The 25,111-nt window shown below is 28.8% G+C and overlaps 1 protein-coding gene and 1 long non-coding RNA gene across 4 annotated transcripts in view; one reads left to right on the forward strand and one right to left on the reverse strand.

Moving 5' to 3' along the window:
* Nucleotides 1-26: 26 nt before the first annotated feature.
* The window catches only part of LOC111622293, a 28,837-nt gene continuing 3,752 nt past the window's right edge, over nucleotides 27-25,111 (forward strand). Inside the window, exons 1-5 of one of the 3 annotated variants that reach the window (XR_002756242.1) lie at nucleotides 27-68; nucleotides 461-617; nucleotides 4,962-5,512; nucleotides 15,971-16,009; nucleotides 20,793-20,881. This is a non-coding gene — a long non-coding RNA (uncharacterized LOC111622293). The remainder of the gene's footprint in view (nucleotides 69-460; nucleotides 618-4,961; nucleotides 5,513-15,970; nucleotides 16,010-20,792; nucleotides 20,882-25,111) is intronic. The other 2 variants (XR_002756243.1, XR_002756241.1) reach the window with 2 other exon arrangements.
* Nucleotides 1,664-18,679, reverse strand: LOC111622292 (homeobox protein GBX-2-like). Its single transcript, XM_023364651.1, has 3 exons — nucleotides 18,076-18,679; nucleotides 13,616-14,024; nucleotides 1,664-1,917 (listed from the first exon to the last, which is right to left on the reverse strand). The coding sequence occupies exons 1-3, from the start codon at nucleotides 18,437-18,439 to the stop codon at nucleotides 1,848-1,850; spliced, it is 843 nt and encodes a 280-aa protein (XP_023220419.1). The 5' UTR covers nucleotides 18,440-18,679; the 3' UTR covers nucleotides 1,664-1,847.

Below are 25,111 nucleotides of genomic sequence, written 5' to 3' on the forward strand. Positions count from 1 at the left end.
CAGGAGGCCGTTCGAACTTCGAATCGTTCGAATTTTGCGTTCGAACCCTGAAGCGTTCGAAGTACGAGGTACCGCTGTATTAAATTATATATATAATTTGGTAATGTAATTTTTTTTCTTTTATAAAAAATACATTATTGTGTAATAAAAGAAAGAATTCAGAATACCCATAATATATTATTAAATTTCCATAAAATAATATAATTTTTTACTTAATGTCTGTAATCTTTTCAGGAATGTTTGAGAAGTTTAGGTAAGATAATTATTAGTTAAATAACGAAATATCTCTATTCAGATCACACCAACATAAAGTTTAGCATTATCAGGAAATGTATTATATCAGTTTTTTATGTAAGATTAATAAATTATATAATATACACAACATGGATTATATACAGTATCCAATTAAGATGGATTAAATGGTTGTTTCTTTTTTCTAATTCTTTTTTTTTTTTTTCAGATCAGGGTGCAGAATTAACACCTGACCGGATAATTATAGTTGCGGTCCGTAGTCAACTTTAATCGTTCTTACTCATTAATTAATTTACTGTCAGCAGGAATGTCCCACCCAGTCTAGTTGAATGTTCGTCATTTTAACTGGGGATTTTTTTTATGAGGTAAGGCAGTCTACTGTAGATTTTTTTCATTAGAAGTGTCATAATTTGTCTTAAAAAGATCCAACATTGGTGTACGTTTCTGGATTACATGTATTGGGTGTCATGCGTTGGATGTATGAATTTAATTAACAAACAGAAAATATAAAACAAATTCTTTATAAATAACAGGTTTAATATGCATATATATTAAGAATATAATATATAAACTTCTTCTTAGTAATTAATGGATAATTATCTTGTCATAATTTGGCTAATAATAGTCTTGTTTTTAACATGATTTGTTATGAGGAAAATTTTTATTAGAATTAGATTCTTATCTGAGCTTCAGGTCTTGATAACAAAATTTAAACTATGGAATTATAATGTAAAGGACCCGATAGGTTTATGAAACTTAAAAATTTTTTGATTCAAATAATTTATCAGTAGACCTTCTTATCTTTTATTCTAGGATTTATGGGATTAGTTATGATATAGATATATTACAAGATGGATAGATAAGGATAAGTCCAAATCTAATTAATAAATTGCATTTTCTGTATAATTTAGTAGAATTGAAGTTCCCTAGAGTAATTATCTGAACTAGAGTAAGAAAACTTCGTTACTGTTTAATCATATAAGTTTATTTTATTATGTTTTCTAGAAATTGACGAAAAATAAGTGTCAATATTTGATATAAATTTTATTAATTATTTTTATATAACGTTGCTTTATAAATAAAGCAGGCAATGTTGTATGGCTAGTGTACAGTTCATAATAATGGATTAATTTAATTCAGTTATTTATACTTAGGAATGCGGTTGTGTAAAACGATCGAAAGTTTGCATATATTAACAGTTATAAGTATAATTTACATTAAACAAAAGCATAAAATAAAAAGTTACCGCAAATAACCTTTCTATTAAAATTTTTTCCAATCTTTTAGTTATTATCGGATATTATAATTATTGCAGAATATATCCTACCTGTAAAATTTTTAAAAATTATAAGATTATGATAAGTCAAAAGATAAATCAAATATAATTAGGAAAGGAATATACTAAAAAAGATTCAAAAACAAATTTTATTTTTAAACATATATAAAGTACATTACTATGTTACATAGTTCCGTCAAAATGGCTATTACCTAATTTTTTCATTCACATTTTGGCCAGCTAGATGGAATGTACGAATCCGAAATGTGCGAAACTCAAATAATCTTCCATTGCACTCGCGAATTAAATCATTTAAGAGTCATGTTGCAGCTTGGGTTGGTGACAAAAGAGGGAGAAAATGTCCTGTCATAGAGCTTCTTAACCTAGCACTGAAAATAAACATAAAAAACAGTTAATATATATTAAAAATTAAATAGTTTTCTCCTTTTAAATACGATCTTTCAGAATAATTTGAAGGGATTTTATTTTTTTTAATCTGTATTCTGAATCGTTATAGTTGGAAAAACTTATCAAAATTCAATACAGATACTCACGAATTTGTTTTGAGTATTGAATAATGAAAAAGACTCGAGATATATTTTTTTAAAGTTTTGCTATTATAAGAACGGGACCAGTAGTTGATCAATTCCAATTTTAATCTAACTTTCAATGGTTAGACAACCTCACAAGTCACGATGTTACACCATTAAGTGAATTACTCTAATCGAAGTATCTAAAAGTAGGCTTATCACGTTTCTGGTGTAGTTCTAATCTCTCTCTGGGGCGAGAATATTTATTCTGCAACATAATTTTCCACTTTGCTGCTATATAGTTGGATTGCGCATGATGACCATCGGGTGGAGCAAGTCCAATGTGAATAAACATTTGACTATTTCAGTCTCTGGAGATGATCTACAGAATTCCATTTACACTTCTCTAATGTATCTTGGGTGTTATATTATAGGCAATTGTCAGAACTGTATGTTCGAATTATCTATAATTATATTCTCTTGATTATAAAATAGATCTTTTAACATTCTCGAAGCACATGTATTGAATCCATTTAGACGATAAGAATGTTAATATAGGGCAATTAACATTAGGAATATTTTAATTGAGTAATCATGATAATTGATATTTTAATTGAATAAAAATGACAAATGTTGAGAACATTTCCTAAAATAGATTGAAACATTTTGGATTTTTATCGCGTAAACTTTTGTGAAGCTTTTACTAGTGAAAACATCCTTTTTAGGCATTTGTTATTTTCAATAGAAACTTCATAGAAAGTTTAAAAGGCTGTTGACATTTGTTTGAAAGATGTTTCCACAGTTGTATTGTAAAGATAAACTTGGCTTCTTGAGTAGTCAAGTGTTTTCAATCGAAATTTGTTTATATTGTAAAATGTTTCGCGATTCTTTTGAAATTCGAAATTTTCTGATAGAAATGAGATTTTGTCTTTTATGTATAGAAAATCCTTAAAATGTCAACACAAATAAGCTCAGTTTGCAACAAATTTTGTGACTGACTGACCTAAAAATCTTTAATACAGATTATTATTAGAACTTATAATGATTTTATCGTTTAAGTCATTTTATAAACATTATACTTTACTTTATTTAAAATAAGACTATAATACAATTCTATTGTAGTTTAGATAAATATCTAAACCTCAGCATTCACTATAAATGCGTTTATTAGAAGTTCCTTTCTGTATAGCAATTTTAAACGAACAATTGTTTGCTGTAGGCAATATATTTATGACTTATAGACTTCCTCTGTGTAATTTATAGTTTTAGATTTATTTGGCATTCTTATATCAGATCCTATCATTATAATCAGATAAAGAAAATTTTGAAATGCATTTAAACTAAAAAGATTTTAAATCTAGCTTTTCAACATTTCGTATCTTAAAAATAATTGACTGGTCTAATGAATTTAAAAAAAAAAAAAAAACAAATAAAATTTCATACTATATTTTGTAATGATTCTAGATACGCATTAATATTTTTGTTTTAAAATTTATATATATATAATTTTTCTTATAAATTTTACATCTACAGCTGGATGTTAGAGGTGCTTCTTTACACTCCATTCTTAGCTATTAGTTTTTCTTGGCCACACACAAAGCTCGTTATATTAAAATTAACTTCAGGCATATTATAGGTGTAACAATAAAAAATATGATAAATTGATAAGCAGAAAAATAGCATGTAAATTAATTCACTATTATAGTTAATAAGATAATTCTATAGCTGACTCTTTTCACAGATTCATTCACCTGGTCCGGATTAGACAGCAGATGGGATGAGTCACACCTTCTGTGATAATTATCTCTACCTGCAGATTTTATCCTTGTGTAATGTTTTATTTTTTAACTGCAAATGGTAGAATAGCTATTAAATGTTTTCTGATGATTTATTGTTGCAGTAATTCAAGATTATAATATCTTATTTGGCATTATTCTTTACATATGTTGTCGAAGAGTTTTCTATACACCTTATTAGACTTTATGTGGGTGGCATAAAAGACATGACAAGCTGAACCATAAAAGGTAAACGATCTGTTCTCGATATCCATATAAATATATAACAATACAAGGTCAAATGATTAAAAGGCATTTGATTTTCACGTAACAATACATTTTTTTTCTTGATAAACAACGTAGATAGAGATTTAAGATGTCATTATGTATTAAAGAACAACGTAAAATAGAGCTTATAAATATTAATAAATTGATAATGTTGTTATATTGCATCCTGTTTTTCAAGAATTTTATTCGATGCTGTAACCTATTATAAAATTCAATTATTCGTATTTTAGTCCACAGTGTTATTTAAATATTGTAAAGTTTATAACCTATATTATTTTTTACAGTAATTTTCAAAGACTAAATTGGGAATTTATGCAAGATTACGAAGTTCATATAATTAGACTATAAATTTATGCACTTTATCTCGAATTATTTGATAACTTTTACAGGCATACCGTTACATTAGCTCACTATTTGTTTTAAACTTGATTTTGTTTTCGGTGTTTTGTTAATATGACAGAAATTTTAATAATAAATTTTATTATTTCAAATTTTTATTAATATTTATATTAGCTTCCATTTAAAACAACTTCCAAGAATAGAAATCCTTAAAATACTTTATTTTTTAAAAATCCTTAGAGTAACTTGAAAAGCCTAAGGATTTTTATAAACTATTTAAGGCTTTTAAGGATTACATGCAGATCTGATTATTTATAAAAATCCGACAACTTCATAAATGCTATGTATGAAGATGTTGGAGGCAAATTAGAATAAATAGAAAAGTGAAGTCGAGCATAATCTAAATTAATGTATTTAATGAAAGATTAGAAAAGTTTTGATTCTTATAAGTGTCTTTTATGAATCACCATCACTAATCAACAATTTACGAATCCTTAATAGATTTAGTCACGAGGTGGAGCCCTGTTATTTGAACTTCAATCTGGCAACCAGAACGGTAATAATATCCCAATTTCCTCCCATCCAAGCTGGAGTCGGATTCATCCGATCTGTTATTAGACAAGCAACGCATGCTACAACACGTGACGATGACACACCCTCTGATTTCCACGTCTGTCGTGATGCGGAACGTGACATCACGCGAAGGAGACCTATTAAAGGGAGATTCTTGTAAGAACTATTTCGTGACATCTGTGATTATCTAAGACAATAAAACTTTATAGAATGAAATTGCATATCCATAGGTATTACGCATTAAATCTGCATAATTTATAAAATAAAATAATATATCTTAAAATAAATTATTAAATGTCTTAGGTTAATGCTTATGCTTTTTTGAATATAATACAACTGTTGATAGAAACACAACACGGAAAAATTGCGAGAATGAATGAGATATAAATTAAGAAAACACGAATAAAGATTGACCTACAGATACTAAATCAAGGGAACTCAAGATATAAATTAAGTTATAGATGAAGATAATACACCAGGTGAAGATTAAGCTAGAGATAGAGACTACAGTTAGGTTACAATTAGATGACAATTAAAAGATACATGAGAGGTTAATGATTGTTAATGATAATATCTGTAGGCCTATTCCAAGTCTTTAGACTTTTCCTCTTTAATGGTCTGGAGTATTTCATATTAAGAAACTTTTGGAATTGCACGAAATGATTCTGTAATTCATAAGTGTATAATTAAAATAGGTTGAAATTTTTGCATTTTCCATTAAGAACAGAGTACATCATCTAAAAACATTATTTAAAATACTAAATGAAAAGTAGTTTCAGCTCATAGAGTCAAAGAAAACCAGTATGAACTTTCACATATTAAAGGAATTAATTAAAACAATATCATTATCTATCAATAATTATAATAACAGTTATTATTATATAAGTTATATTTTTTGAAAATATGAAATTTTCAATTATCTGGCATTAGCAATTGAGTTATAATTTTACCACGTACAATACGGCAATTGAAAATTTCAAAGAAATAATGATGAAACAGAATGAAAACATTATTAAACTGTAATTTGAATTACAGTTTTTATAAATTCTTTTATAGAATTGTTAACTATCGTTTAAAAACTCACAAAAAATTATATGTTTTTGGAAGTTTGATTTGAATTAAACTGGAATTTTTTGCATGGAGAAGTATACTTGAAAGTTTTAAAGATGATAACACCTTAATTTTCTCCGTCGTTAAATAAGTGATTAATTTATTCTTACTTTATGCTGATGACAAAATTCACGATGAGAGTTTTGGGATAATTCGAACGCCTCTTCTTATCTGATTGGTGTCAAAGATAAGACATTCCCCTCAATATTGACAGAAAATGTTTCTGTTCACTTATTTCCTCATCTTGATACATCTTTCGCCTCTTCTCCATCAATCATTCATCCATCAGTCAAGTGTTGTCTTACTCAGTGTTGGCATCTCTTTTTTTTCTAATTTTCCATTCACTTTGCATCTTACATTCTGATGAATATTAAGTTAGTTGTTCGAATAATCAGAATAATTTGCTCTATATTTATATGTGAATCTTCCTCATTTTAAAAATTTCTTGATGAAAATGTGGGATATTAGAGATGAAATTTATATTAATGCATTTAGGTCGATTATTTAACCTAGAACTAGACGAATTTTTAGTTAATTCTCAATTAAAGATCTTTAAGGAAAAAGCAGTGGCGCCGATTTTTAACCACTTTTCCAATTAGGCGTCGACAAAATGGAGACAATGCATTATTAACCATATCAGAGAAAACTATAATTAGATTAGAATAATCGTCGTTTGGAAAGTCGCACCTTTTTTCCCTTTTTTTTCCCCTTCACTCCACCCTACCTATAAGGAGAAAGATAGGAAGCGATAAAATTTTCATTTCCTAACATAGAAAGAATATCTACAAAATGATTTCTGTTCCACGCTTCGTGAATATTTAATAGTTTGTTGGCCATTTCTACCAAGATGGTATTTTCTTGGTTTAAAGAAATGCATTTGAATGAATAAACGTTTATCTCGTTATATATATATAATATATTTTCTTGTAAATAAATTAGTTTTCTATTTCTTTTATAATATTATTACCTGTTAATTTTTTTATATGATTCAAAAATGTACTGTACAAATACTATTTTACCAAATTCTCACTTGTATGACTTTCGGGTCGATGCCTCGCAAGACACTTTATGAAATGGAATTTATCATTAATCACCTGTAAACATTGGGATGATTAATGGCAATTTAGAAATGGGTTAAGATATGATTTACATTAGCATTTCCTTAATAAGGTAAAAGAAAAAAAAACTTGCTGAAAATTAACTAACTATGCCTTTATAATTTTTATTTTTTATTAGATTTTTTAAAAAATAATAAGATAATAATTTTTGGAGAAAATAGCTTATAAGCCTACATTTAAATCTTGTAGTCTTTACTACAGTTACTTAAACATTTCATGCACTCTCCCCAAATGACACTTAATGGCTTCTTATATGGTCACCTTCATAGATAATAAGAGAAAACGAGACAGGGTGACAACTATTTGGCCTAACTGCTCCCTTTTCTATGAAATTCCGACTTCTGATCAAGCGCTGAAATGTATTTTCAAGCTTATTTCAAGTTATTCTCCATTTGTTAACTTAAGATAAATTATTGAATACGTACAGTACATTCTATCGATAAAATTATTATATTGTACAGTATTAATTAAAGAAGTCAGAGAATTATACAAAATTATTATTAAATGTATTATTCTGTCGGAAATATTTTGCTGTTTATAATGATTTCAAATATTTTGTTATATAAATTTTCTAATTTAACAACTATCATATAAATAGTTTTATAAAAACATAGTTTTTAACTTTATTTCTATTTATCTTTTTTATATTTTCGATTAAACCAGTAGAGGCCATATTGATAGAAATTATAGAGAGGATAAACTCCACCTAAGCTAGCATTTATCGACTTCCCAAAAGTACACCTGCCTATCATATCTGAAAAGGAAAGATATAAAATACAACCTACAAATATTTATCAAAGAATTAAAATTAAATGTTTTATAATAATAAAATATTCCACCCACGAATTATATTATTTATAGAAAACACTCGTTACGAAATAACCCCACCATTAAATTTTGCATTACAGTGATGAGGGTCATACTGTACAGATAATACTTAAGTAACTTTATATAAGCTGTATGTTTTCAATCAGGTTTTAAGGGAATTTATCTTAATTGATTTCCTATGTTGATTTTAACGCTGAAGCCCGTTAAATTTTCTTCTTTTCATAATCTTTTGTAAATTTATTTTATAAAAATATAAATAATTAATTAAAATTGAAAAATTTTGTTTCAACAGATAGTTTTTGAATATTTTAAATCGTTAAAGGAGAAGTATTGTTAAAACAATATAAAAATAAGGGGTCTTAATGTATATTTAAGCAAATTTAACATTAATTTGTTTAAATAGTTTAACACTAGAAAATACTGAACACAAGAATTTTATATTATGTATCACTTGAATTACACTTAACATTAGATAACATTATAAGAAATAAAAATCATAAACATATTTCTAATTACCCTTCTGTTTAAAGCAGTTTCCCATTACTTCAATTAAAATTTATTTGATTATTTTATCAAAACTAGCTGATAATCAAAATAAATAAGTTAAGCAGCTGTGTCAATACAGTATATATAATCTTAAATAAAATAGTTAAACTAATTAATAATTTAAATTAGCTAATTTAAGAGAAGGTAATTATCTTTTAAACGATTTTGACATGCGTTGGATGTATGAATTTAATTAACAAACAGAAAATATAAAACAAATTCTTTATAAATAACAGGTTTAATATGCATATATATTAAGAATATAATATATAAACTTCTTCTTAGTAATTAATGGATAATTATCTTGTCATAATTTGGCTAATAATAGTCTTGTTTTTAACATGATTTGTTATGAGGAAAATTTTTATTAGAATTAGATTCTTATCTGAGCTTCAGGTCTTGATAACAAAATTTAAACTATGGAATTATAATGTAAAGGACCCGATAGGTTTATGAAACTTAAAAATTTTTTGATTCAAATAATTTATCAGTAGACCTTCTTATCTTTTATTCTAGGATTTATGGGATTAGTTATGATATAGATATATTACAAGATGGATAGATAAGGATAAGTCCAAATCTAATTAATAAATTGCATTTTCTGTATAATTTAGTAGAATTGAAGTTCCCTAGAGTAATTATCTGAACTAGAGTAAGAAAACTTCGTTACTGTTTAATCATATAAGTTTATTTTATTATGTTTTCTAGAAATTGACGAAAAATAAGTGTCAATATTTGATATAAATTTTATTAATTATTTTTATATAACGTTGCTTGATAAATAAAGCAGGCAATGTTGTATGGCTAGTGTACAGTTCATAATAATGAATTAATTTAATTTAGTTATTTATACTTAGGAATGCGGTTGTGTAAAACGATTGAAAGTTNCTCGTTATATATATATAATATATTTTCTTGTAAATAAATTAGTTTTCTATTTCTTTTATAATATTATTACCTGTTAATTTTTTTATATGATTCAAAAATGTACTGTACAAATACTATTTTACCAAATTCTCACTTGTATGACTTTCGGGTCGATGCCTCGCAAGACACTTTATGAAATGGAATTTATCATTAATCACCTGTAAACATTGGGATGATTAATGGCAATTTAGAAATGGGTTAAGATATGATTTACATTAGCATTTCCTTAATAAGGTAAAAGAAAAAAAAACTTGCTGAAAATTAACTAACTATGCCTTTATAATTTTTATTTTTTATTAGATTTTTTAAAAAATAATAAGATAATAATTTTTGGAGAAAATAGCTTATAAGCCTACATTTAAATCTTGTAGTCTTTACTACAGTTACTTAAACATTTCATGCACTCTCCCCAAATGACACTTAATGGCTTCTTATATGGTCACCTTCATAGATAATAAGAGAAAACGAGACAGGGTGACAACTATTTGGCCTAACTGCTCCCTTTTCTATGAAATTCCGACTTCTGATCAAGCGCTGAAATGTATTTTCAAGCTTATTTCAAGTTATTCTCCATTTGTTAACTTAAGATAAATTATTGAATACGTACAGTACATTCTATCGATAAAATTATTATATTGTACAGTATTAATTAAAGAAGTCAGAGAATTATACAAAATTATTATTAAATGTATTATTCTGTCGGAAATATTTTGCTGTTTATAATGATTTCAAATATTTTGTTATATAAATTTTCTAATTTAACAACTATCATATAAATAGTTTTATAAAAACATAGTTTTTAACTTTATTTCTATTTATCTTTTTTATATTTTCGATTAAACCAGTAGAGGCCATATTGATAGAAATTATAGAGAGGATAAACTCCACCTAAGCTAGCATTTATCGACTTCCCAAAAGTACACCTGCCTATCATATCTGAAAAGGAAAGATATAAAATACAACCTACAAATATTTATCAAAGAATTAAAATTAAATGTTTTATAATAATAAAATATTCCACCCACGAATTATATTATTTATAGAAAACACTCGTTACGAAATAACCCCACCATTAAATTTTGCATTACAGTGATGAGGGTCATACTGTACAGATAATACTTAAGTAACTTTATATAAGCTGTATGTTTTCAATCAGGTTTTAAGGGAATTTATCTTAATTGATTTCCTATGTTGATTTTAACGCTGAAGCCCGTTAAATTTTCTTCTTTTCATAATCTTTTGTAAATTTATTTTATAAAAATATAAATAATTAATTAAAATTGAAAAATTTTGTTTCAACAGATAGTTTTTGAATATTTTAAATCGTTAAAGGAGAAGTATTGTTAAAACAATATAAAAATAAGGGGTCTTAATGTATATTTAAGCAAATTTAACATTAATTTGTTTAAATAGTTTAACACTAGAAAATACTGAACACAAGAATTTTATATTATGTATCACTTGAATTACACTTAACATTAGATAACATTATAAGAAATAAAAATCATAAACATATTTCTAATTACCCTTCTGTTTAAAGCAGTTTCCCATTACTTCAATTAAAATTTATTTGATTATTTTATCAAAACTAGCTGATAATCAAAATAAATAAGTTAAGCAGCTGTGTCAATACAGTATATATAATCTTAAATAAAATAGTTAAACTAATTAATAATTTAAATTAGCTAATTTAAGAGAAGGTAATTATCTTTTAAACGATTTTCAAATTTCAACTTTCCATAATAGATATATGTAATTAAATTACTCATTTAAATATATATATATATTTTTTGTTATTACTTTAACTTGACAAATTTTTAATGCAAATTATAGATTTGATATATAATGATTTTTGATATAAAAATAAATTTTGCGTAAAGTAATTTAACTAATTACTAACATTACATTCAGAGACTTGTGTCTAGCTAACAGCTCAAAACAAACATAACGATTACAGAAGTATATTGCATAAAATATTGTTATAATTCTTTATAAATAATGCAAATGTTTTTTTTTATTTCCTTATCGTATTTTATTCTTTTATCGGCCTTAAATGAAGCTTTCTGCAATCTAGATAACCCAGATTTACTAATATCAATATTACTCTAATACAAAATATGGTATTAGAAAGAAAAAAGGTTATATGCATATTAGATCCCATATAAATCATTCTATTCTTCTAAATTACTATTCTCTTCACTATAATTATCTTCACTTTTCTGTAGCATAGTCTAATGAACATTCTTATTTGGGTGGTGAAGCATAAGCTAGTTATAATATTTATTCATTAATAATTCATATAGGCTTACATATTAGTACAACCTTGACAAATCTGTAAGTAAAGGTTTACTATTAGAATAAATCTATTGTTTTAATTGAAACTATTGTCTGTCTAATCTATTGTTTTTCATCTAAAAATTTTACTAATATAACGAACATGATATTCTTATAAATTCTGACTTTACTGTATCTTTGGATGTGGAAGATTAATTCGTAAAATTTTTTGCTTGAATTTTTTATAGTAGATTTGTGTTAGCCTAATGTATTATTTATGGAATATATGTTCGTAAAATTATTCTTCTAGTATTTAGATAATTTACTTCCTAAAACTTTATATGAAAGGCCGACGAACTTATAAATTTTGTTTTCGAAGTATAAAAATACATTTACAACGAAGGTGAAAGAAGAAAAATAACTTTCTTAAACCATGATCCGTTTGTAGGATTTTTCAAGATTTCAAGTCATTTCTGAAGATATTGTTTAATAAATCATCTAACATTTCGAATGCTTAAAATAAATGGTGAAAACGGTAAAGTTGTGATTAATTTTCATCTAAAATTTTCGAATTTAATTTGATTTTCATGTTGTTTTGTTTCAACAATGTTTGTTCCGTTTTCAGGAAAAGTTTATTATTAATAATTCTGTAATGTCCTTGGTTTCACTTCATTTCTGTTCATGTAAAGTTAGAAAAATAACTTTTCAAGGATAATATTTTCCGAATTTAGTGTTTCCGGCGGCTATGGATGGAATCATTTATTCTATCTGCAGATCAAAACAGATGCAGATGGTGAATTCATAGAGCATCTGTGTTTTTCGTCAAGTTCGACGAGTCCATTGAATTGTCCATCACGTTTTTAAGGACATTAGCCAAGACATTCCACTCTAAGTGTCTTGAGAAGCTAGTTTTACTGCGCCAATACTCTACAATTACACAGCCACCACCTTACTCCATGACGCCCTTATTCGGCTGGTCAAAGAGCCGATTGAAGGTTGAAGAGTTTTATATTCTCACCCCGAAGAGAACAGTCGGCTAGATTATGGCAAAGAAACATCGTAAAGACTCCACACTAGTGATTTATACTCACCTTTCACGTCCCGTCCCCGCGGAAATGTTGGGGAGAAGTGTGAAGTCCTCGGGGTTGGAGGTTGACATAACTGAGACTCGTTCGAATATTTACTCTGTTACAAATTACCGATATTCTCTCTGGCCTCTTCTTACTCTCCGGACCTCCTTTCTCTCAATATTTATCGACCAACAAATTATACGAATTCCCCTCCGTTTGAGAGCTAGAATGGTCTTTTGTAGGGGCGATAAATAGTTGGGCCTGGTTTGTGGAGTCTTAACAAGTCTATGATAACTATTAAAATGCGATTATTCCCAGTCGAAATATTTTTAGTGATCAAATTATTTCTTAATATTCCGAATCAATTAGATCGACTTTTAATATGGCCTACAAGATCATATTTAGATATGTTTGAATGTACAGATGTTTGGATCATTATCTTAATTACGGATGATAATCATTCTAATTATATATGACTATTGGAATAAAACAGTCTAAATTAAAATATATTTTTTTCCTATAAAATTACTAATTTTTAAATTACAATTGTAAACGTACTTTCTTGCCAATAATTACACGCTTGGCATGTTTTGCTGAATAATTTATCATTTTAAATATCGGAATTATTAATATTTCATAACATTAAAAAGTAGACTTTTATATGGTGTTAATGACATGTATAACCAATGAATTAAAAAAATGTTCTCACCTGGCTGTTTTTTCTAATTGTTGATGTTGACTTCTAATCGCCATTCTATTCACGTGTACGGGAATTGGTACGACAATTTTGGGTGCATTTGGATTACTAGATGATCTTCCAGAAGATAGTCCAGCTTTTACTCTTTTCCATTTCGCCCTTCTGTTTTGAAACCAAATCTTCACTTGAACTTCGCTGAGTTTTAAGGAATGAGCTATTTGGGACCTTTCTGTTAGTGATAAGTATTTTTTGGAATGAAATTCCTTCTCCAATTCTAATAATTGTTCACTTGTAAATGCTGTTCTTCTTCGTCTTGATTTATTAGGTTGACAATTGGAACGGGGAGATTCCGACTCAGAAGATGGCGGGGATGCTGCATTCTGACGACTAGATGAGTTGTTTGCTGGCGTGAACGGCACTCCTATGAAGCATACATATCGTGTTTTATTACCTTAATGGCATTTAGACATTGTTATAAAAATAAAATAGACTAGATGTTTTTCAGGTTAGGGCGGGACCTATGCTTTTTACAACAGCAAAATTTACTTTACTCTTTGCATTATTTTAATTATGTTAGTTAGCTTTAATGGCGATTTTACTGGCATATTAAATAGTTAATATTTTAACAAATATGTAAATTTTACAATACTATTTTGGATGTTTATTGAACGTAATCTTGAATCTTTAAAATGTAAAAATCGTTTGTTTTTATCGCCAATAATAACAGTCTATCAGTGCAAAGTACTCGTTTTCGTAGCTTATAAGTGGCCGTTACAATTTATATGGTTCTAAGTTCTGAATCAACCAATGGACTTGGACTATATGTTAAAAGGTTAATGGTTTGGCTGTTAATATTAATCAGATCGTATGTAGGCTTTTCATATGTGTCTACACGAAATTCTTTTCATACATAACTATCCTTTTTTTTAAAATCTGGTATAGGATAAATACTTGAAAAGTTTAATTATTAAAAATGAACAGGTCTAAAGAAACTATATGAAAATATGTAGAATTTTTATTTATTGTGAGATGTAATTGGATACAACAACTGCGGTGTAACAGATTTTTTTTTTTATGGAGATTAATAATGAATTGGAATGTTACTCGGCTAAAAGAAAAGAAAGAAAATATGCAATTACTAGTAACTTTTAGTGCGAATTCTGTAACAAGTACTTTTAATAAATCAATCGAAGTTCATAAAAAAATTCAGAAAAGAAAGACCGCAACAAATGTTTAAAAGAGCAACCCGTAGTAGACAGGTTTTCAGATGGATTCTAATGACGACTGGTCCAAGGAGCTTAGATGTCCGCCGTCCCCGCCAGGCTTAGTCCATTGTCGGTTGATTTGTGGTCCCTGCTGCTGTTTACATAGCTGCAGCTAGGGTTAGTGTGGAAACTTAAGCGAGTCGTGACCAACCGAAAGTTACAGCCCATGCCATTGCAATGCACATTTTTGCATGTCCCCACACAAACCCATTTAAAAAGCTATCAATAACGCACGGCACAGTACAAAAGTTGCTTTTGGCATGTTTATAGAATAGCAATATGCAGAACGGAAAATAAATTTTGTATTAGTATATGTTCAAAGAGGCCCAGAGTTTTGGGTTGCGATATCAAATTTCTCTTCAGTCACTGATGTTAAAGTAGAGATAGTTGTTTGGAATTCTTGTTCGTAGTCGATTGGTCGCGTTAAGCGCAACGCAACACCTCGAGCTAATAAGAAATTTTGACAGATATTTTGATAATATCAGCTTATACATAACCGTAACATTTATTCGCTAGAAAGCTATTAATTCTTAGTATGACAGCGAATGAGGGTAAAGTAGCACGCGATTTCTTCAGATCGAGTGAGATATACAAGAAAGGTGTTTCCATCGCATTGGTTTGTCTTTTTAAAAGCATCTTAATGATTTTTACATCGCTAAAAAATCACCCTATTTAACCCAATCGTTTTCTCTGATAAATATTCTTCATGCACGAAAATGTTTCAAAATACTTTTACGCTTTTCCTTTTTTCTCCTCCTTAATGGTATGTTTGGTTTGAGGAACATCTGCTTGCTATGCTTGAACCTATGCAATTCTACTTTAAAGTACCTGACTGCTCCTTATATTGCAATTCTTATAAAGACAAATATGTTTATTTTCTAATCATGCTATTTATAACGACGATTTCATAAAAATATTTCTCTCCGAATTATTCCAACATGATTTTCTAGAAGAAATCGCTTTCGCATTGAAAGTAATAGTTTCGCGAGAAAACTTGAAATGTTTTAAAAATTAATTTATTAAATAATAAATATTATGTATATATTTTTATTTAATAAACTACTATTAAATAAGGAATTAGATCATTATTTTTAAATTTTAGTACTGCGCTACTTCCTTGCAAATTATGGGAGAATTGATGGTGAGTCTTACTTTTTTATTTCTATAACTCCTCTATTTACAGTTTAAACGAATATATTTTAAATTATTAATCTAAATAATCAACAGACAAATATATAAAACAGAAATGCATTATTTTTTCTTGGATTTTTTTAATCAGAAACGTAAAGAGAATTAAACTTGTTCCGACATGAGAACTACTGACAACAATGACCATGATCACCCCCATTTTCACCCCCTACTTCCCGCTATGTCTTAAACTGTAATCTGACTACTTGCACGCGTCTTACCACGGAAACTGTCACCGATATAACTTCAAGTGTCTAACTTGATAAACCAATCTTGTTTTGTTGGTACCTCCGTCTTTGGAACATCGATGTCGAAAGAGAGAACGATAAACTCTTAACGAGTATATAGATATAGTAGGCCTAAAATAATCGTTTTATAATATTTAGTAAGCCAACAAGTTCATTGTATACTTTAAAACGTGTTATGAATTATTGTTTGTATACGACATAAACTAATGTAGTTTGTTGCAGCCAGACGGAATACAAAAATTTCATTTCATATTTACAGTCGTAAAGTTGGCCAGAATATATTTAAAAATATATATTTTCGAACTATACATATTCTAAAATAATTTATGAATCTAAGAACTTTAGTTTTATTATATAAAGTTTTACATCCCGTTGTATCAAAGCTTGTTTTATATTCATAAAGTGCAAGAATAGTAACTTATGTACAATGACATTGATAATAATCGACGAAAATTATAATTAGATCTTTATTAATTAAGAATAATGTAAAATTATGTTTTATATTTTCTAAAAAATGAATGAATTCGTTTAGAGAATATTACTACAGTAAATTCTTAAATATTTCATTAGAAATTAGACGTAAGAAGAACTTAAGAACGATTAAGGGGACTAGAAACATTGCTGAATGAAAGAATTAATTGTAGAAGTTCTTCAGTTGACCGCACATAATTATGTGACAAATATTCTATACACGTATATCCCGCTTAAAACTCATCACCCATTGATTATAGGTCTTGCTTTTGAGGGTTATAATTGGATTTACTGCACAAAATTACTTAATATAACTCTCTTAAATTGATATTTATTATTTTCGAGATTTCGTGAGAATATTTGAAAATTTCTATTGAATAAATAACCCAATGTCATTTTTTTTCTTGTCTATAAAAATTATATGATATTAATGTTCAGTTATTTAATTATAAGATTTTTAATGCACTTTAAAAACCATTTCTGCACCATGGTTTGTTTTAGAATAGCATGCTTTGTTTATACAAGAAACTTTTGTTATATTCTTTTAGGAACTGAGATTCAATGTTTCAGAAAGTGGTGTGCAACATTAGATAAGAAGCTCTGTTCACGAATAGGATTATTTTGGAACTTAAATCAATAGTGAAGCAGGATTTTATTTTTATTTGTTTATTTTTTGATGTAAGCAGTTGCTTAATTGCATCCTTTAGAAGAAAAACGATCATAGTAAAGAACTTGTTTCTTTTATTAATTAGGAATTAGCGAGAGATATGAATTAGTTCTTTAGTTCTAATCTTTTGAATATTTAAAGTTTAAAAATGTTGAATCTGTTATTTCAAACTGCTATTTTTAGGAATTAATTTCTACGTTAATTTAAATTAATTAAAAAAATTAATGGTTATTTGTAATGAAAAGAAAAGATTTTTTATGAAACGAATAATTCTGTTAAAGCCTTTGATTTATTTCATATTATAAGAAATAAATCTTATATTTGTGAAAATTCTTTTTATATTCTGATTTAGTTTATTACTAAAAGACTGCCGTGTTTAATGAATTTAAAATAGCATTTTGTTTGTTTAAGCAAAGTTAATACTTCATATTTAAATTGAACTATTAAGAACAGAACTTTAACTTTTGAAATTAATGATATAATGATCATATATTTTGCATATTTAGGAAAGATATTCGAAGGAATTATTAGGAACTTTAACAGTGAAAAGTATAATGAATATAGTGTTAAATGCACTGAAATACTCAAATATTTAAGACTGTCGATTGAGTAATAATCGAAATATTCACTTACCGAGATTATAGTCGACGGATTCGGATACAGATTCCGAAGGAGAACTCCGATCGGGATGTGGAAGTCCAGAGCAGGAATGTTCAGATTCTAGATCGAAGGGCGACACTCCTTCTTTCGGTCCAGGAAGACCTAAAACCGAACCGGGGAAAGCCGATGCCGAAGGTCCGAGGCAAGGCCGGGGAGGTGTTCGACAAACAACAGGGCCCGATGTCAGAGGGAGGACGGGCACTAGTCCGGCCGGATGAGGAAAATATACCAATCCATTATAGAAGAGCGGCACCGGAAGAGCAGCCGTTGCGGGTCTTGTTGGCGACACGAGTGAGTCTACGGAGAAAGATGTCCTGGTGGTTTTCGCCTGCTGCATGGGCAGTCACTTAACTGTATCAGTTAACGGTGTTTAGGCCTAACAACGTGTCATTCTTTCTCACTAGGAGAAGTGGCGTGACCTAGTTGCCGATTCCAACATCAACTCTCTTCTTATTGGTCGCTTACATTTGAAGATAACGGGTTATTTTCTAGCTATTGGCCGAGTCGCGTCACGTGCATTCTGAGAATGGAAAGTAAACAACTGCGTCCGAAGCACGAGAGGGCCCACCTAATCCACGTGGTTGGTCTGATACCTCGCCCGGAATTGGTTGGAAAACGTCCGTACCTCCGGCTAAAATTGCTTAGGACTAAGTACGAAACGAGTCTATAAATCAACTTTTTTAAGTTTAATGTTGGAGAGGAACGTTTTAATATTTATTCTCTGTTTAAAAACAGAGAAATAATGATAAAAATTTTAATATGTTATTTTTTTATATTAAAAAAAAGCTATAAAAGTTTATTTTAAGACGGATATAGCTGGAGGGCCGCATTACTGTTTGTTAATACGTTACAAATATTCTGTATAATGATTTTTTTAAATTTATTTGTTATTTGATTAATTAATAGAGCTGTTCTTTTTCATTATCGATCGAAGATAAAGTTAAATTTGTTTAATTAATAGACCTAAACACTTTATCATACCTAAACGAGATATTGTCAGAACTTCCGGACGTCGTATGGGAACAGTCGAATTATCATTTATTATCTTAATTTGGAGAAATTGTTTGCATACCGAAATTTAACAGCGGTTTTTATTTTTATAATTTAATAGATTCAAATAACTTAAATTAATAAATCAAAAGATGAATTTAAATTTTGTATTAACTAATTTTTTATGCGTTGGCTCTTAAGACAGGTTGTTAAGAAGACAATTGATTTTATTTTAATAGTCTATCGAAATCATAAAAAATTTGTAGTGTAAAGTTGTAGTTTCTTGTTTTTTTCTGAATGTTTTCTTAATAGATCTTGTAGGATTTTCAGTACTAGGAGCAGGTGTTATAAATCTGATGTAGGCCTATAAGACTATAAGATAATTGCTTGCGGTAAACGGTTAAACGCTTATAACAATGTAACTGGTGATGTTTCAAATTCCAGTTCGGAGAGGGTCTTTTGCCGCCACCTGGCGTGTCGGAGAACCACCCATGACCTTTGACCATTTGATCTTCTAATCCATCTCACGTCCAACCATCTGCACCAAATCAGACCCGCGCATGCGTGCAGGTGTGAAAATTACAAGCGGTTGAGACCGCATAATAACTCTTATCTGCCAGAGGTATCTGGTAGTCAGCAGTGATGTTGCTAGAGATGGACTCTGTCATTATAGACGTCCAGCTCGTTCTCACGTCAGCTATTGCTCGGAATGGAAAGGAATTACAAAGAAGAATATAATAGGCTCTATAAATAATTATTTCTTAGCGAGGTTTTACTTTCTTACTATTTAATAGGCTTCTAATAACCTTTATATAAGTCAATCACGGTCCTTTAGTTAAATATCTGGCGGTAAAGTTAGATATTTTGTAAGAAAACCGCAGTTTTTTTTATCTAGTAAATTTGATCAAAATCCCTAAATAGTTTCTGAGTTATTCACGGCGAAAAAGCGGTTCTTGTTGAAGCTATAATTTACATAATAGTATATTCAAATATACCTTTTTAAACATAAAGGCATTTTTTTTCGATAAAATATTCTGGGATAGTGACTCCGAGTAATGGGTGTTAAACTGACAATGACGTGTGACTAAATGGAAGTTATATGTGCGGCTGGAAGGTGCCGATTCTGTCCATTTTTTATGCGATGGCTGGGAGGACTGAGGAGGAGAATGCATCTATCAATTCTTGTATCCTGTCCAACCCTAAGGCTGGTGTCTGGGTATCAATTAGAACTAAGTAGCGTGACAGAAGTGTTGTCACGGGAATCAAACAATGGAACAACCATACACTATCTGACAATTTTAACAGGTGTTGCCGACCCGTGCTCGAGTGTAAAGACGAATAATAAATCTGTACAATAGACAAAGGTGATTGTCTATGTATAAACTTATGACAGATTCGAGCGTGTTCTTCTTTATTAAACAGCGATTACCTAAAATATTGTTCATTGTCTCTTTCCGAAAAAAGATTAAAGTAAAATTATTATTTCCTCTTTAACTGTATTAAATTTAAAATTATGTATTATGTAAAAAAAATACATTTAATGTGTCGAATTATTAATATGATGCCTTAATATAAAACTTTCTATGCTGATTAATTTGTTGATAGAATATAAAGTTTTACTGAATGTATTAAATTCATTAATATTATTTCTTCATTTTACATTATTTCTACAAATTTCATTGAACATTTTTTTTAAATAGAAGTAACCTATAGAGAGGGAAGATACAGTGATAATGAACTAAAATGATAGCAGCTGGCTTATAAATTTATTTTGAAAAAAGATAACAAGGTGAGAATTAAAAAAACTGTTTAGATAAATCAGATATAAAATTAAAAGATTTAAAAAAAAGTCTTCAAAATTTTAACTATTACATTCATTATTAAATTCCATTCTACTTTAATAATGAATTATGAAAACTTAAATATAAATAATAAATAACATTGTACAAATAGTATATTAAATTTTATAATAAGTTATATATCAATTGAGTCATAATAACTTAAAATATTTTTGTTGAACTCTTTTGTTGAAACTGATGTTAAAAATTTGCTATCACTGCCTTATATTATTATCAATAGCATATAATATATGAATAAAAAGTAACGTTGGTAGATAACATCTAATTACTACGTGTTTTTTTATTCTTTTTAAATTTTTTTCCTTAAGAATTCAATATATTTACACTCCTCCATTCATATAATCCGGACGCTAAAAATCATATGGTCCGTACAAGTGTTGTGAAACTTGATGTTGCACGCCATAAATTAAGGCTGGGCACCGCTGCTCTAAGCGAGAGATATTAATAAGCGTTCTAGCCTTGTCTCCATGTTTAGTGACCAGATTATATCAGTTTTTCTGTGGTGCTTAGTAGGCCTGCTTCAATTATTCCAAACTCGTTCTCATTCAAAAATGCAAACGCCATCTCTCCGATGACACATAGCTAAATCATTCCCTAACGAGGATGGGACATCTTAAACCATCTTTATAACGCTAATAATTCGAAATTGAAACTGCTGTCAAAATGCACAACTGAAGAAAAAAAAATGTTACCAATGAAGAAACAGAGGAGAGAAAAAAAAATCCGGCAATCTTTCTGACTAAGACAGATGCGATAATTAGCGGTTAGCAGCATTACACCTGCGGCGCTTATTTTCAGATGCCTCTAGCTGATGACAGCGACTTGAGGCGTGAAAACGCCAGATCAATCGCTTGTTTTGTGTTTGTTGCGCACTCGAGATTTCTGTCAACGCCATCAGACAAAATGAGAATCTAATGATGACTTGGATTGGTCTCCTTAACGACTCTTCCAATACCAGATAGGCCAGATTGGAGCCTCAGAGAAAACAGCATTTTTTTCTTGTAATTTTTTTTTTCTAACTAGGACCTTATTAAGACCTACTAATTTTTATGAAATTGCAAAGTCTCTATGTTAAACACTACTGCCGACAGTCTCAATTGACAAATAAATGAGCTAAATTTCTATATGCTGTATGATATGTAACACGATACTTGTCAAGATATCAACATTTTTGCCATCTTGTTATCATGCCTAAAGTATACAAAACACGAGGAATTGCCGATAATTAGGTTTCATGTAAACTTTTTTAGACAATAGTTTAGTTTGAATGAATAGCCTGAAGTAAGATTACTTGATTAAGATTAGATTTATAAATAAGTTTTTGGCAATTTTTTTTTTACTTTTTCTGAAAAGTCAATAAAAAATATCATTTTATTGTATTAAGTAAATATTATATTGGCTTTTAATATAGAGAACCTCCGACTTAAGAATGAAATACCTGTAATAATAAATTAATGCTGTACATAAACATATGTAAAGGGACAAGCTATGCTATGCCTAAAAAATATATTTTCAGTTTTTGTTTTGACAAAAGTTTTGCCGTAATATAAATATAACTTAGCTTTTTTTACTGTTATATCGTGTATTTTAATCATTTTACAGGTTTAAAGACTAATAAAGATCCAATTAAATTCTAATTATTTGTATTATAACTTTCTGCTTTCGAAAGTTTCTTTAACATCTTAATATACATTTAAACAATTATTGTTTGGTATCGTTATACTTATTTTTGTTCAGCTGGAACAAACAATACATTTTTATACCATAAATAATTAGAAACATTATTCACTAAGATAAACTGAAATGCAAATTACACCAATGCATTTGTTAATGATTTTTTTTTTAGTTATATAAAAAGATAAGTGGCTCGAAGAAATAAATAATTTGAAAATAAGAGAGAGTGGAATGAATGGCACCAAAGGCCGATCTCTGACTTCAGGCCATATCCTCTGCAGAAACAGTTAACCGGAATGCAGACCGGTCCAGAATCCAAACCAAAAGTGTGAACCACCGACACCCGGGTTAGGTTAATTATGTTTAAACTGAAGGTAATCGCCAGCTAATTACAGTCAGTGAGCGCCAACAACCGCGTCCCCTCGGTGTTAAAGCACACCCGATTCGTCACACCGCCACCCTATAATTTCCCATCCGTGTACACCACGCCGCCTGGTGGTATAATTGCGCAACTATTTTGCCAAGCCTAGCATTAAACGTGTTTATTTCCATTCGGCAAACTTAATCGACGCATATCATTACATCCAATTAATCATCCACCAATGGTGCCACAATATAATCGTTATGGCGGGTATATCACGCCCACTTTTCCATCTCTTGTGACTTGGCAACGTTCTAACAAGACGACTTTTTAACAATCGGCCCTCCATAAACCAACACGTAGCAGACGGTGGCCGTTTGATCTTGACGTTCTTCTTGCTGCCATCTGATAAATACCAACTGCCTTTTGCTCGTTTATCAAAGAATGATGAAAGCTCGCCATCTTGCCAACTATTCTAGCTTTATTTATGGACGCATTTGAATTTCTTCTTAAATATCGTCTATCAGTCTGACTCCCTTATCTAATTTCTTTGGTTCGTAAGAAGTCGCTAAAATATTACAGCGAGCTTTAGATAAAAACACTACCAGACAGGAAAGTGTAAAGCTGTCTATTTCAAGATTTTTCCCCGTAAAATATAACATAATTAGTTAATATTTTTCTGTTTCGTATACATTTACTTTCACTTAATTAGCTTCACTATACTGTTAAACTGATTAAGTTCTATGAAAACTTTACCCAGTTTTATTCTGTTATATGTTTTAATAGTACTTAAAAATCTAATATAGGCTACTATTCTGTCATCTCATAACACAATAATCTTACTTGTAATACACTATATAGTAAGTAACATTACATTGTACAGTACATTATATATAAGTAACAACGTTCTTTTTAAGATTATTAAATGAGAAATGAATTTACACTTTGTTATTAATGAAAAACGAATATAAAATTTTAAAAGGAACCAGGTATGTAAGAATCTAGATAAATTTTTTAAATTAAGTTTGTTGACACCTTAACTATCGTTATTGTATTCTTGAGTTGCGCTTTGCTCATTACATTCTTAATTTGTTGTTGTCAGATTATTTACTATTATAATTATTCTCTAAATTGAAGATTTATGGGTTGATATCAATCATCCATTTTGATGAATCAATGTAGATATTTTACTCTATTTATTAAAGAACTTATCCATTAAAGCGATGAAATTACGGTGTTAGGTAGAGATCAATCAGAATTTATGGAAACTCAGTAGCTTAATATTAATAGAATATCTAAGAAATGCCTAGAGAGTTTTTAAGTATATACTTATTAAGAGAGACACTTAGGAACTAATACGATTTGTTATAAAGGGATAATACTAATCCTTTAATTTTTCTATTACAATAATGAATGGCTGCATACATTTTAATAAGATGTTATTAATTTTTTTATGTCTTTAGGCCAAAATATGTATAGTAACTCTTCTATAACTTCATTAGAATAACATTAACGAAGATTTTAGAAAAAAAATTGCTTTATGTTTATTAATGCAAAGTAACACCGTGAAAATTATATCATTAAAAGGATATAAATTACTAGTAACATTTTGAAAATACATTAAATCACGCATGCAGCGCCATCTGTCGGGAAAAATTTGTTTTCATTATAATTTTTATTTTGAATTCTAAGCACCATAAATGATAATTTCTTTGTCGTTACTATTTGCTGTTTTTATATGATTCACTTATTAATTAAAGGCAATTTGAATTCAACCAAGCATTTAGTTCCGTTAGATTACATCACAACTCTCATTATTAACTGATAAACATCTGCAAATGTTTTGTTGTCTGTATTTGATTTGGTCTCTCAAAATTATCTAGAAGATCACTTCTAAAATTCATATAATTATTTATTAACCTTCTGCCCAAATCTCTACGTAGGAGGTTATCTTTAGGAAGGTTAATTGACTGTAATATTATAATAGCTTTCGATTTATTCTTACTTAAAATTCTTTTAATCATTTTTAATCATCTTTCCCCCAGTAAGAATTTATGAAGTAAATTTTCCTTGTGCTAACTCATAAATAAATTAAATATTTGAAAGAATTCTTTTATTTCATTAC

The sequence above is a fragment of the Centruroides sculpturatus genome, unplaced genomic scaffold, assembly GCF_000671375.1.
Source record: "Centruroides sculpturatus isolate CEXI.00-Female unplaced genomic scaffold, Cexi_2.0 scaffold337, whole genome shotgun sequence".
Lineage (NCBI taxonomy): Eukaryota > Metazoa > Arthropoda > Arachnida > Scorpiones > Buthidae > Centruroides > Centruroides sculpturatus.

Bases quoted from the DNA above. Each gene is read 5' to 3' on its own strand.
- LOC111622292 (XM_023364651.1), bottom strand. From the start codon at position 18,439: ATGCAGCAGGCGAAAACCACCAGGACATCTTTCTCCGTAGACTCACTC. The intron at 14,025-18,075 runs GTAAGTGAATAT...TATGCTTCATAG, and splicing joins ATCCGTCGACTATAATCTCG to GAGTGCCGTTCACGCCAGCA. The intron at 1,918-13,615 runs GTGAGAACATTT...GTTTATTTTCAG, and splicing joins CAATTAGAAAAAACAGCCAG to TGCTAGGTTAAGAAGCTCTA.